The sequence below is a fragment of the Phasianus colchicus genome, chromosome 10 (assembly GCF_987193195.1).
Source record: "Phasianus colchicus chromosome 10, bPhaCol1.hap1.1, whole genome shotgun sequence".
NCBI lineage: Eukaryota > Metazoa > Chordata > Aves > Galliformes > Phasianidae > Phasianus > Phasianus colchicus.
The window spans coordinates 20,677,601-20,692,306 of record NC_143445.1 but is presented as its reverse complement, the minus strand read 5'-3'; the positions used below and the strand labels follow the sequence as shown (position 1 = coordinate 20,692,306).

The window sequence follows — 14,706 nt, the reverse complement described above, 5'->3', positions numbered from 1 at the left end:
TTTGTTTTTCCCCCATCCATTACAAATAAGGGGCTGGCCACTGACATTAGAAGGTCTAGACTCGGAGCAAACAAACTGAAAGACATGATTGATTGAAACACGATTATTCTGTCACTCTCTGTAGACATGCAACTGGAGGTCCCTTCCAACCCCTACGATTCCGTGATGATGTTGCGATGCTCTGTGACACCCATTGCTTTAACCACAATCCCCCCCCCCCCAGCCGCAAGCAGTGCTCTCTCCCCACACGGTTGCTCCCCCCCCCCCGCAGTGTCGAATGGACTCTCCCGCCACGCTCCCCGCGCAGCCCGCCCCGCCCCGCCGCCTGCTGGTGACGTCACGCGTCGCTGTTGCCATGGGAACGGCTGTGGCGTCGCCGCTGTGGGAGCGCAGCGGGAGTCGTCGTGATGGCTGAGGCGGGATCTTCCTTCCCATCTTGTGCCCAAGCTCCGGCGTAAGATCCGTGTTGGTGTGCATTCCGTGTAGGTTGTGATACGTGCTGTAGTCACCCTTTGGATTCTATGCGTTTATTAATATGAGAAAGCTTGTAGGGATGCTGTCTGCTCCCTGTGGTTTGAAACAAGCTGCAGTAGTTTCATTTATTCTGCACTAAACTCCACGAACTACAATAATCTCATCAATTTTGAGGCTCTTAAGCTTCAAATCCATCCGTCCTCAATGGATGAGGTAGAAATTTCAGCCAGTAGTAGCCGTTTCAGCAAGGTTGCTTTTAGATTCTTCTCCACCAGCTGTTAGTAATTACTGACGTGTGTCAAGTCGTGAACTGAGGTATCATTGAGATGCACTTCAATTGCACTGATGCTTATTTTCAGGTTTGTGTGAACAGACAGCTGAACTTTTGCTCTTGAGCTCAGTTATCCATCTGATGTTTCTGAAATAGCTTCTCCGCAGCACCGAGGTCCTGCTTTTAGCTGGAATCTGTCAACCAACAGCTGAAGAACCAAAGGTTTGTCATCTGTAAGTCTTTGCTGCTGTGCTTGAAATCGGCTGCTGGTGTGCTTCTTCAGCAGCCTGCTTAGTTTATGTTAGTTACACTGCAAGTGTTTTAGAGCAGGGATGGATATTAAGCTTCTGTTTGGGCTTCTTGCTGTATAAACTTGCCTGTTGGAAGAGTCTTTACCCAGTCTTGAAATGTTGAGAGTAGGGAATAACTGCTCTGCAAGTTACCTTCCCATTCTGAAACAATTTGGGTAGGGCTGAAGACATTTATTATTACAAATCAGCTGAAACTGACTTTGTAGGCACTGATACTGTTTTCTCCTCTGTGCTTTCCTTGGGTGTCCTTCCAGAAAAAAATGCATTTCACTGGCTATTAAGCTACTTTCTTTGAACTTCAGGGAATTGCCCAAATGAAACAGGAAAGTAAATCTTTTCCTTGGTATCGTGAATGTAACAACAAGCTTTTCTTTCAGCTAAATATAATCTAGAGTTGTTTTAGGTTTTTAGTGACGCTTCATATAAACCACTTCCACCCTGCATTTCTCTTTCCATGCATTGGTATTTCTTGGCTTACTAACAATTTTTTTACTGTTTTAATTTCAATCAAATTAACATCTCGTAAGGTTTCTCTCTCTCTCTCTCTCTCTCTTTTTTTTTAGGAACAGACAATACTGGGAACCATGAACAACAATAATTTTGTGATACTCCCGGGTTCAAAAAGTGGAACTTCTGTGAAACTAAAAGCAAAGTAAGTGCATTTTATCTGACTGTGATAGAAATGTTGTATCAGCATTTTTATTAAGTTGTCACGATCTGTTAGGTGGAACAGCTTATTTGTGTGCAAACAAGAATTATCATTAAAATATGTTTGATCACACAGCCTTCACAAACTTCACTTACGTGTGTTTTTCTTCTAGTATTTTCCCTATTCTTTTACTCTTGAGCCTTTCTTCTCTCTTAGACATTAAATTACTTTCACATCTTATGACTCTGTATAACTAACATTTATATGTTTGTGAACAAATGGTGATAAAGCATTCACTGGGATAGTTTATTGCAATATAATTAAGCAACAAACCTTTCTGAACACAGGCACAGTTGGATTACTTTTAGATTAGCAAGATAAGCTTAAATTGGAGAAGCTTTTTCACTACAAAAACAAAGAAACAACATCAACAAACCATAAATATCTTTATGTTGTCTTCTGATCTGACGCCTTTCAGATCTTATGAGAGTAAAAACCCGCAGTTTACTGGAGAGACTGGAGTCTCTGGATCTTCAGTATGCTGCTTCTTTCAGTAAAGCCCTCTATAATAGGGTAGTCTTGGTTGTAAGGAAGTTGTTCTTGACCTGCAGTTCATTTTGCAGAGCAGTTTTCAGTCTCACTGGAGAGAGAAGGGTCTGAGAACCTTACTTACTTACTTACTTATTTAATGAGAACCTGAGAATCTAAGAACCTGCCTTTCTTTTTCTTTTCCTTGCTGCTTTAATGTCTTTCAGATGTCTTAATGTATTTTATGTAGTTCCTATTGTATATTTTACTACTTTAATTTCTCTAGATCTGTCAGAGAATTGCGGCTGGAAAAATTACAGTTGGAAAGGGAAAACAAAGAGGTGGAGAAGAAATTACGGCAACTGCAGTTCAACATGAGCAGAGAAAAAGAGGAGAGAAAGTAGGTGACATTTCTGGGTGCAGACCCTGAAGGCAATTAGCATACTACGGTCTGTACCAACAGCAATATGAATGGAAATGATGAAAATTATATAGCAGTAAGAAAAAACATGCTCTTGACCTTTTCTTCTGGGGAACCTGTTGCTGCTGTTCTCAGCTGCTCCCTAGAGAGAGTTTTCCCTTGCCTTTTCTATGTTCCTTCTTAATTTATTTTATTTTTCTCCCCAAAGTGATCTATTCTGTTAGAGTTAGTACGTGTTTGATAAGCTCTTTCTTGCCTTCATTCATAGGAAATCAAGTGCTTATCATTGGAAGTCTGGACAAGCAGGAGCAATGGCTATCCAAGCCCGACTTTTATCCCAAAACAAAGAAAAAATCAATAAGGTAATAAGCTATTGACATATTTGCAGATAAAGCTATTTAAAATGAAAGATTTAGATGATTTGTGCTACAAAATATGGAAATCTTGAATACAGTAGGAATAAAAAGCTGAATAATTCTGAGTACAATTTGTGTTTCCTTTTGAACTAGAGGAACATCAAGCTCTGCCTAGTGATCTGTTGTTTTTTAATTGCAATTGGTACTAAATTGGTAGAAGCAGTGCTAGCTTGCTGTTGTGAGAGTCCAACTTGGTATAGCTGGAAGTCATCATAAGCCTGATGTATTAAGTCTAAGGCATTATGTCTTGAGTAATTTGATCTGAGACTGGTAAAAGGTTGCTGTATTTCTAAGTCACCTTACAGGTGATATTATCGCTTCAAACTGCAGTAAGGTAGTCTTAATATTTCCTTCTCTGATGAAATAATCACTCTAATAACTTAGGCTTTTATTCTTGAAGCTTTTTGTTAAACATTAGGCACATCTTTGGTCAAATAGTGCTCCTATACTATTAAAATGACAGTTATGATAAACTGAACTGACATTCTTTACTCATTCTGTGAATTTGTGTAAAAAATCTGTAGCAGATTTCCAAAACTAGACTAATTCACTTCAGAGAGAATTCCAGATGTGTTTGTAGAGGCATAAATAGGTCTGAATGGGACTGAGTATTATTGTAGTGGAAATGCTAAATCATGGTTTGGAACAGTGATTGAGCACCTGATGGGAAGGCAGGGCCAACTTAGGGGAGCTCAGGTGCATGCAATGTACCTGAGTGATTGGTAGGGGTGGAGTCAGGATGCACCCCTTCCCAGACATTTAAGGGTTGGCAGTGGAAGTGAGGGTTTCTTTCTGGAGATCCTTGTGGCTTTCTGAAGGTAAGCAGCTTTTTTTCCCCTCTTATTTCTACAGCTGTTGCTGTCACATCTGAGCGGATCCTTGCTTGGTGCAGTCTGGGCTCTTGCAGCTCTGATGTAATTGTTGAGTTTTCCATTGCATTACAATCATGTTATAGCTATGATTTTTATTTTTTTTTTCTGAAAATATGTTGGAATGAGAGTTATTAATAAAGAGTTGTTATTCAAAACTGACTCAACTAAGTCTAAAAAGAAATCCAGGCAGTGATGATATCAGACTAAGCCATCACAAGTTGCTACTAGCAGTCTTCTGAAGCAGCAGTAGTTTGGTGTGAAGGTCTTTTCTGCCAAGATGCTCAATTTCAATAAAATTGCCCACTTGTCTGAAAGTGAAAAAGAGAGGATCAGAGTGAGAGTTTTCTTTAACCCGCTTCTTTCTTCTTCTCCTTGACTGAAATAAGAAGCTTGGAGTTGTTACTACACATTTCTACTTCACATTTCAGCTGTGATGGCTGAGGTGAAGGTGTGTGAAGCAAAGCTTTCAAAATGGCGAAACTGATGTGTGTGAAGATGCACAGGGAGGTGGTGGAAAAGCTTGGAAGGAAAAATCAAAGACAAAAATGTTGGAAATGATTAGTTTATTGCGTTCTAGATCCTGGAAAGGTAACAAGGGGAAGCATAAGCAAAACAATCAATTTCTCACCTCTCTGCCACTGCCCTCAACAAACTTTAGGGGCGATATATATGAGGATAGCTGTGTGGATTTTAAGTCTGTGCAGCAGACTGCATTGGTTGATTTTTCAATTGGAGTCAGTGTGGTTATGGAAGTTCTACAGGTTTGTGTGCGTTCTTCTATGAACCTATGATCTGTGTGTTCATTTTCATTAGCATCTTAAGGTTCTTTTTAATATTCATACTTTAATACATTAGTATGTAAATACATATGTCAATACTCTTTCCTGTAGGTTTCTTCAGGAAAAGTGAAGTTGCAGCTACTGAAAGAACCACTTCAAGGTAATGGTTTCTTTATTAACTTAATTAAGAACTCACTAACTTCTGGCAGCGTATCAGGTTCTTGAAAGTTGCTGCAATTAAGCAGTAAAGAAGAAATCAGAGATTATGGTAGCAGGTTATTCAGTTTTGTTATTTTTCCCCAGCGCCGGAGAAAGAACCATTTAAGCATGAAATGTCAAATTATGGAGCTCATGAAAAATCTGAAGCAAAGGAGATGGTTTCCCCTTGTCCACATACTAAGAATGCAGGGCTGGTAAGTATATGGTATAAAAGGTATCAATAGAATATGTATATAAAAGCTTTGTAACAGTATCTAGGCTTGATTATATGGTATAGTATATAAGAGAAGTGTGTGGCCTTTGACAGGAAGGAGTTCTGTCAAGGAACCTGACAAGAGTCAACTGGCATAGATCTCTTCAGTGAACTCCATATGTGGAGATACAAATGTGCACTCTTAAAACACACATTCAAGTCTGAATGATAGTTATTGTCTTATGCTAGCTTTTCTGTGCAGTGCTGTTGTATTGTAGTCAATAGAAGTGTGCTCCTTCTGCCTCCCTTCTTGGAGAGGAAGGAGGAATATATTTGAATGACACTTTTGCCACTGGGAAATGGTAATGTCTAGGAACTGAGTTGAACTTTCAGCCTTAGTTTTTCTGGCAAATACAAGATTTTTATACATATTTTACACTTTATTCAGCTGCTGGGAATGGTAAGTCATTTAGGAGGCTGCTTGCTTCACTGGGATGGTCCACATGAGATGCCAAGTTAAAACTATTAGATACACAGTAACTTACAAACAGGAAAAAAAAAGATCTAAGACTATTTTGAACCAACTTTAAATGATCTGACTTAACTGGAATGGAATTTTTATAGTAATAGGGTTTTCCACCTGTTTCTGCAAATATGTTGGTAGTGTTCTACACGATGACATCCTCTTCAATTCTATGATTGCTCTCAATGATAACTGCTCAGTACACCTTCAGTAACAGAAGGCTTTACGTGTTGATCTCCAGGAGTGGAAGAGATAAATAGCTCTCTTATCAGGTCTTTAACAGCAAGCTTCCCCAGGCTGTGTTTTCATTCATTGGCCCAGCTGTGGAAGACTTGACATTGCCGCGATCGAAGCAAGCTGAATGGTTGCAGGCAAATAGCGCACATTCAATAGTCTGTGCATATTTTGTACCTCCAAATACTTCGGTATTTAAATACTTAGATAAGCAGGGTGCGTTGATAATTCTGTCTTCTTTCTGAACTCGGGCTTGCTGGATGAGTTACACTGGAACACATCACTATGAATGATCAGCTGGTTTATGTGTGTGTCTTTTAGCAAGGGCAAGCAGGAAATCTACCCTCCAAATCTCCTCTGAACATTACCTGGTATCAGAACTACCTGTGTTTTGCTTCTCTTAGCGCTCAGCTACGAATTCATTCATTCCCCGCCTGAGCGGTGCGGTGACCGCCTGGGGACACCGGTTGTTCCCGAAATCACCGCCAGGGGGCGCTGCGACTCCACAGCGGGTCGGGGGGGGGGCAGCGGGTCCGGCTCAGCGGCTGCTGCTCTGCGAGCCTCTGTGACTGCGGGTTATTGGCTTGTTGTTCACACGCTCGTGTGAACTCTTCGCACTCTGTTGATTGTTAACGTTAGCGTGTGTTTGCCACCGTCTCTCTGCTTTTTGTGTTTTGTTCTCTTGATTCTTCTATTGTGCCGTTTGGTGGGAAGTTTATTTATAAGAAATGGAAGGTTTCATATTATTCCATAAACAGACAGAAGCCAGTACACGTGCTGGAAAACTGCAAGTTGTTGATCGCTTCAGATTTACTTCATCAATGAATGAAAGAAAAATTAATCATGAGAAGAAGGTGAACGGCAAGCATGGGGTCACTTCAAACAAGTTGCCATCCTCACCAGCATCAGCAGGCACTGTTGAGGTACTGTGCAGTTCAAAGCCAAAATCCTTTTAAACGTTTGTGACACCTTCAGCTGAGTGACCTGAGGTTTCTCTCAGTGTGCTGAGTGTGAGGGATCAGCTTTAACAGTCTAGTGACCTGTATTTATGTCTCTGGGTATAATATGTGTCCTATATACACAGGATGTAGGCTCTCTGTGACTAATGCTTTGTGCCTACTAAAACTATTTACGTTATTTTTTTTGCTTATGCCATTTTTTCACCCCTTATTTTGCTCTTGACAGAGCACTTGAGTTTAGTTGTGGGCAAGATTGCTTAACAATTGAGTGGGTTTGATTACCAGGGCAGCACAGAAAACTGGGTTCTGCATTCCCTTAGCTGAAAATAAAAATGTTGCTGTTGTGTATGTAACCAGAGAGAGGATTATTATCAGAAGTGCTGTGTTAATGATGCTGTGGAACTGATTTAGGAGCTCTCTTCAGAATCAGACTGTGCAGGCCTTGACAATCAGGACACAGGGATGTTACTAAATGGTATGTTTAATGAGGAAGAATCTGCAAAGATTTTTCAGGAAGCTTTGATTCAATGGAGGAACGGTAATCATGAACTCAGGCCAGAGCAGCATAGTGGTGAAGTTCTACCAGGTATGATTTCTTTGTTGTTTGAACTGCGTTTTAAAAACATTAGTAGCCATTTGGATAAGTTAGCAGCTTTCTTAAGTAGCAAGGATAGGTATTCTGCCAGAACAATAAATGTTTATTCTTTCCTCTACATTCTACTGTAAATTAGCAACAACCTATTAAGTTTTATGGCTAGCACCACTGCTGAGAATATTGTGCAATGACTGGTTTTAAGATCTCATGCACCCTACTGAGATTATTTTTTAATTTACTTTTAGTAATAAGAAGAGAAGCCAGGTAACCATTAGATGCACAATCCTATCTAAACCTATATAAAACCAGTGTTTTCCACAAGTTCTGACAGCATGAATTTCTTCTGGCTGAGTCCAGTAAATGGAAACAAGTTGTAAATTATGCTTCAAATGACTCAAAGCTCCCTTTATCTTTTTGTCTAACAGGATTATCCTGACATTCTGAATTTTAGAATTAAGCGAAGGCATGGCTGGGCATAGACTACTGGCTTGATATTCATTCAAAAATAATGTACCTAAATAGTGAGCTTATAAATGTAAATATCTGCATTTGTGTTGTTTTCTTTAATAATTCTAATAGAATCTGTGGAAAATCATGAGGTACAGACCAGTCTTTCTGCTATGAAAGAACATGTCCAAATTCAATTCAAGGAGAGCGGCCTGAGCTACATGGAGAAACTCTTGCTTAAGAAATACAAAAGGTATTGTTGAAATTGCTGGTACTAGCAAAAGAAGTTAGAAATGCTTCCTGGCATTAACAAAATTCCATTGGAACTTTGTGATACTGGGGGATTAATTAGGATGTCTGTTTACTGGGTATGTAATTGTGCAGTGTAGCCACTGTAGCCAGACTTGGTGGCTTCATATATCAGAATGACTACAGGCTATTTGAAGAGAGTCTCTTTGCAATCAATTGGTTGTGGAATTTGAAAACCAATGATGATATTTGGAAGCCTGATTTTATTTCAGGAATTTTATACAGAAAAAGTGTACCCTTTAAGGTAGTGCTGTAAATGTAACAAATGCTTGTTGAGTTCCTGCAGCGTGAGGTTATTGCATTGTTCATTCATGTGAGATTGAACAGAAGTAGCTGCTTTTTAGCAGTAATAACTAGTATTTTTTTTATGACAAAAAAAAGCTAACTTTTTTTAAAAGCCTGATTATAATTCCTTTTTTTTTTTTTTTTCCCCAGGACTTATATTGATGAAATACCTGCTAGTTGCCTTAAAGATTTAAGGCCTGAACATAAACCAACTGCATTATGCAAAGCTGTGACTGAAGGAGAGGGAAAAGGAGATGCTTGTCATACAGATGATTTAACAGGTAGTAGATTAGTTATTGAAACTAAATATTACATATTTGGGAGATAGAAACCATGGCAAAAAAGTATCTGAAATATACATTCTTTAATGGTTTCTACCTGAAAAAAGAAAGTAACTATAACTTAGAAAGTAACATAGTAGTTTGTGTTTTTAGAAATGTATCATGAACATGAAAAATAAAATGCAACAGAGTAATTGTGTTTTGTAGTTGAAGAGGTGAGGAGATACTGGACATCTGTTTTTAAAGAGGAAGAATCCAAGAGCATTATGGAAAGTGCGGAGTCCTCTCTGAAAATTGAATTTCTTGATGATGTAAGTATACGCTGAAGAACTTCATAAACCTTCACAGTCATCTTGTATGGTTGAAGTATTGACCTGTTAAGATTTTAAATTAGCAACAGTGTATTAATTTATAATTAAAATATATGCATACATTGGATCTTCTGATCACCTTCATAAAAATATGGAAATTGTAGCTTTCACTTCATAGTAATTTTCTCCTATGGTATCTGTGGACCCATAATGTATGGGAATTACACAAATTTTGCAGGCTTTCTTGTCAATTGAGTTTGTGGTCCTTAGACTTATATTCTATTGCTTTTTTTTTTTTTTTAATTAGTCTTATGACGTGGAGTTGGAAGAATCATGTAACTTCTTGGTGTGTGAAGCTGAGGCTGCAGGAGTGAATAATCAGAGAAATATTGAACCATCTGAAGAGCTTGGAAGGTGTGAGATTATTTGTAAGAGGGAGGGAGTAATTTCTCATTTGATTAATGTTCATAAGTAACTGACAAAACTTATCCTTAATAATTAGAACTGTGATATCAAATGAAACACACACAATTTTTTCTGACATCCCAAAATGTAGTTGGTAGGATGTGATCTGTTTTGGTTTATTTTACTCTTGTAATCTTTTCTCTGTTTCCAAGTGCTTCAGCAATTGCAGATCAGCAAAACACAATACCAGACCTCTTGCCAAAAGAGACTGCAGCCACAGTGAAGTCATCCTGTCACTCAACTTTTGTGGCTGATGCTCAAAATTTTTTACCTTCTCCTGATGGAAATCTTGTTTCCTCTAAAGAAATCTTGCAAGGTAAATTTTCATAGTTCTCTTTTTTTGTTATATACTTAAGTTTTATATGCAGTTCTATCATTCTCATGGTAGTTGGCTATTGATAATAGTAATTTTTTTTAAATTAACCATTTGTTGAGCTACGTAAGTGCCATGAGCACAACTTGTGTGGTAGTTATCTCACTTCTGTGAGCTTTTATGTGAACAGTAGCTGCTCTAATGTGAGTTGTAGACTGGAAAGAAATCATTCTTAAGCAGAATGTGATCTTACAAATCTGTTTCTGTTCAGTATTAGATTTAACATGTGGCACATGTCTTTTTATTCTTGCCCATTGCAAGAGGCTTGGAACTAAATGGTCTTTAAAGATCCTTCCCAACTCAACCACTCTGTGATATTTTTCATGTAGGAAAAAATGCTTTTATATTGATAAGCTGAAGAAAAGTATAAATTATAATATTTTCTATGTGAAAGATGGTCTTTGGTGTAAGTGTTCCAGTGCCTGTTGCATTCAGTGTAGTCATGATGAATTCTTACACACATCAATGGTTCCAAGGATCTTACTGTGTCTTAAGCACATACAGAATAGGTCACTTGATTAATTTTAAGAAATATGTTGGTCTGTAAGGATACTTTTGTTTCTTAACCTTGCAAGTACCAAAGGTTTGCTCCAGCACTTCAGGACCTAGAGTGTGTTCTCTTTGTACTTAATACAAGGAACTGCTTATTTGAGTCTTCAAACAGGGGGGAGGAGGATTGAGAGCTGACAAATGAGGTGCAGCTTATGCTTTTTTTATAGTAAGTGCAGAAAACTGAATAGATTTCTTCATATCACCTTGTGTTAAATGCAGCAAATACAGTAACAGTCAGTGTGCTTTAATACAAAATCAATAAAGATGTTCCTTTAAATAATTCTTTATTTCAGGAGATGGGAGATGGGTTACTGACATGAGCTTAAACAAACATGCGGATGAGTCTGTAGTTCAGGCTGTCTTAAAAAGTCAAATGAGTAGATCTTCAAGTGGTCTCAAGACTCTTAGAATTTCTCCTCTGGTAACATGCAGACCATACTCAGGTAAGAATAATAATCTTGAGATCCTGCTTTAATAGGTTATTTTGCCTAGTATTTATTTCTAAGCATGTCTGTAATCTTGTTCCTTTAAAGCAGAGAATGTGTTTTATGGTTCTATTTGCTGTAGTTGAACTGGGAAATGATTTTGGTTTTTTGTTCCAAATACGGAGTAAAAGCAGAAGAAACAACCACCAAAACATAAATATCACAAAAGTTTTGGAGTTTTGACAGGTATTTAAATGACAGGGATGGTGTCAGCTGCTTATAGGAGGACAATCAATAACCAACACTTACACAGCTTTTTTTCTTTTACAAATGTTCCTGACAGCCTTGGATTGCTTTAGATGAGTGGAACACAAGCAGTCTTTGAGTCAGTTTGACTTGTTCCAGCTAGAAAGCACGGAGTTGGAGATTTGTCTGTATTGAGTAGTAACTGTTCATAATGTTTATTTGTTTAAAATTAATGATTTATTATAATCCATTTGGATCAACTCATAACTTAAATTACAGATTACATCAATCATTTTTATCTGTATGAAATCTTCATTATCTGTATGAAATCTTGAATTTGCTGCAAGTTGTGATCTTGTGTGATTTCAGGAAATGATTCTATCAGGTCTCAGTCAACAGATGTGCTACAACATAAACTGACCAGAGACTGTGCAAAATACACTCATCCGAGACCAAAGAGTTCACCTATGCATACAGTTAGAGCTAATACTGAGATATCAAAGGACAATTGTGTTGATGTAATTAAACAAGATGAGCATCATTGGGAATATATTGCTGACCAAGAAGCCTTACGCTATGTGGAAAAAGAATTACAAACCTATATAGGTAAGTGTTAATATTGCTTTTGCCTCTTAGAGGTAATGTAATGAAAGCATGTAGCTATTTCCTTATTTTTTTGCCCTAATATCAATTAGATCTAATAATATGAAACCAATTAACTACACAAGACTAGTTGAACTGTGATTTATTTCTATTTGATCATACTTTAATCTACCCTTAATTTAATAGAAGCAACTGTTTCATGCAACTGTCTTAATTATTTATATGTGTACACTATCAGATAAAGATTTGCTTTCAAATAAGTATCCTTTGCTTCAGTATGTATCCTTACCTTCAAAATGGACACCTTCACTATTGTTAGAATCTAGATTTGTGATACAAGGCTAGCATGAAAGGGAAAAGATGGACAGAAAGTTCTATGAACCTATCCTGATGAGAACTGCCAGTAATAAGGCACTATAGATATGATATTGTCTCACTTTGAGTTTGCCTCGAGCGATTTTGCTTTGTCTTTTTAAGACTGTCCCAGTCTTTATTTCCCTTTTCATTCCACTTCCTTGGAATACTTCTCACATGTGTAGAAGCCTGTAGCAGAAATGTATGACTAGCTGGAAAAATAAGTGTGCTTGCGTGTGTGTAATCTAACAACTCTAGACTGTGGCACTGGCTGATTATCTCTTTGGATTATACTTGTTGGTATATCCATTACTGTTTTAAGTGCATTCTACCATTATCAATCTGCCTTTGCTGCTGTACACTGAGGTCTCATACAGGACATACCTACTATGTTTCTTATTGTGCTGGTATAAGCATCTCAGAACTGAACTCTCTCCATTATTTCTAATGATACAGGAGCTATATAATAAAAAGTCACAATTTTCTTGAGGGCTTTTAATGACATCCTTTACCAGCCACAATTAGTTAAGCACTTAGCACTTAATGCTTTTGTTGATACTGTGAAACTCTTTAAAATTGATAGTGCAAATAATGTGGGGTTTTTTTTGGTTATATTAGTGACTGAAATGACTGCAAATATTTCAGATTCTCAAGAAAAACTTTACAGCCTAACTTCTGAAGATGTAACCTCCTCTAACAGATGCTCAAGGAAGATATATGGAAGTGTTACAGATTTCCATAAAACTCTGGATCTAAAAGACCACAGCAGAGCTGATATGCTTGGGTAAGCTAAATTCCTCAAGTATGTTTTTATGGTACTGTAAAAATTTTAATATGCCAAACATCTTCCCAGAACTGTAAAACAGTCTTAACTTTCTGATTTTACTTTGTATACTTATTACTAATGTCAGCATGACCTATTTTGTATTTCGTTGTTTTTTAAAGTCAGTAATTGCATCTCAGATTGAGTAAAGCAATATATTTTTGAGATCTCAGATTAGAAATGTTGAGATTTAAAAAATAAATAAAAAAAAACCTTTGTTAATATTTAGCACTGATATTTAAAATGAATGTTACAAGTCATCTGAGCTTTCTGTTTGAAAGATTCCTTTAAAAGGAGTTGTGAGCAAGTGAGACAATTCAGTTTAACTGACTGATTTGTGATGTATCTTTCACGTTGCTTTGGAGACTGAGGAAGAAATTAGAAAAGAGATTATTCCCCAAAGTTCTGTTCTGCCATTGTTTTCTTATTATGGTCTGGTAGCAAATAATGGTGAGGCACTGTATCTTGTGTGAATATAGCTGACTTAGACTTCTTGTGTTGATAATACTGAAATTACAGCGCAGTAGAAACCTAAACTATTTGCAGTTGGTACAGTGGTATTAATGAAGCTCACTTTTCTAGCTCAACCACCCTGGATTGTGGGATTTCTCCACTAAGGCATACCAGTGACAAGGTTGTTTACCTCCTCCTTATTCATTTACATCTCCTAAATAAAACGTGATAAAAGCTGAGGGGGTAAAACTGAGTAGAGTAGGTTTTGGTGTATGCAAAACATACAGTAAAAGCTATTTACGTGCCTTTATTCCTGTGTATGAACACATGTCCCTGAGGCTTTACATAGAGATGCTAGAGGAACATGAGCTGCTGAAAACCACTGTGTGTTTGTTTTAAGGAGCTGTGATGAAGACCAAATAGATGATGAGGAAGAAATTCTGGAGGATAAACGGCAGGTTCTTGCATTACAGTAAACGTGTGAAGAATTCAATGATTTTGTATCTTTGCTTTTCGTATAAAAACAGAGAAGCAGATGAAGTAATTATTGAGTGCTGTTGATGTTATTTCTTAAGGACTATTTTGTAGATTTGTAAATAAAAACTTTTAAAAATGACTCCACATGGATTATTTTTCTTACTGTGAAAAACTAACAGAATAAAAGAAAACTGAAAGGACTTGTTGGGTGATTCCCTGCATACTCAGGTTTTTTCATTTGTTTGTTTTGATGTATGACTGAAATGTAGTTAAAGCTTTTTTGATTGGTGCAATCACTTGTTTTCTCCCTTGTGGTTCTTATGATATTTTGAAGGTATCTTTAAACTTAACTCTGGTTTTGGTACCAAATAAGTGAAACTACCTAATTGCACTCATTAAGAGTTAGGACTCGGTGTCAGAAATGCAGGATTTCTCTCTGCTGGTGTTGTGAGATTTTGCAAGTGGGACTAAGCTTTTGAATGACAATTGCTGCTATCACCTGACACAACTAAAATTAATGGAAAGTTTTCATGGAAGCATTTGTATAGAAACATCATAACTTGGTTTATATTTTCCATCTGTTCCACTGTTGAGTTGTAATGGTTTAAGTAGGGAGTTTGTATAAAATGTGGCTCTCTGAGTCACACTGTATGTGTATTTGATTGCTATTAACCATTTGATTTTTTAATGAAGGGATTATGTGTCTATTTCAGTCATTATTCATCACAGCAACAGTGATGATTAACTGATCAGTAAATCATGGAACCTGATATTAGATGTCTTTTAATGAAGATCATGATTTTCATCACAATGTTAACATACACAGGTAATTTTACTAAGTTTATTTTGTTCATAACG

The 14,706-nt window shown here is 37.3% G+C and overlaps 1 protein-coding gene across 6 annotated transcripts; it reads left to right on the top strand.

Annotated features, from left to right (window-relative positions):
• The first annotated feature begins 320 nt into the window (after nucleotides 1-320).
• ZBBX (zinc finger B-box domain containing) lies at nucleotides 321-13,987 on the top strand. 6 transcript variants are annotated; one of them, XM_031614587.2, is made up of 18 exons: nucleotides 321-454; nucleotides 834-967; nucleotides 1,620-1,708; nucleotides 2,520-2,633; nucleotides 2,923-3,016; nucleotides 4,833-4,881; nucleotides 5,025-5,134; nucleotides 6,649-6,813; nucleotides 7,354-7,435; nucleotides 8,024-8,144; nucleotides 8,636-8,766; nucleotides 8,974-9,077; nucleotides 9,385-9,491; nucleotides 9,695-9,858; nucleotides 10,761-10,910; nucleotides 11,508-11,744; nucleotides 12,741-12,879; nucleotides 13,772-13,987. In XM_031614587.2, the coding sequence occupies exons 3-18, from the start codon at nucleotides 1,641-1,643 to the stop codon at nucleotides 13,845-13,847; spliced, it is 1,911 nt and encodes a 636-aa protein (XP_031470447.2). In that variant the 5' UTR covers nucleotides 321-454; nucleotides 834-967; nucleotides 1,620-1,640; the 3' UTR covers nucleotides 13,848-13,987. The 6 variants fall into 6 exon arrangements, with proteins under 6 accessions (XP_031470447.2, XP_031470442.2, XP_031470443.2 ...); XM_031614582.2 differs by having other exon boundaries at nucleotides 7,261-7,435; XM_031614583.2 differs by having other exon boundaries at nucleotides 834-978; nucleotides 7,261-7,435.
• The last annotated feature ends 719 nt before the right edge of the window (nucleotides 13,988-14,706 follow it).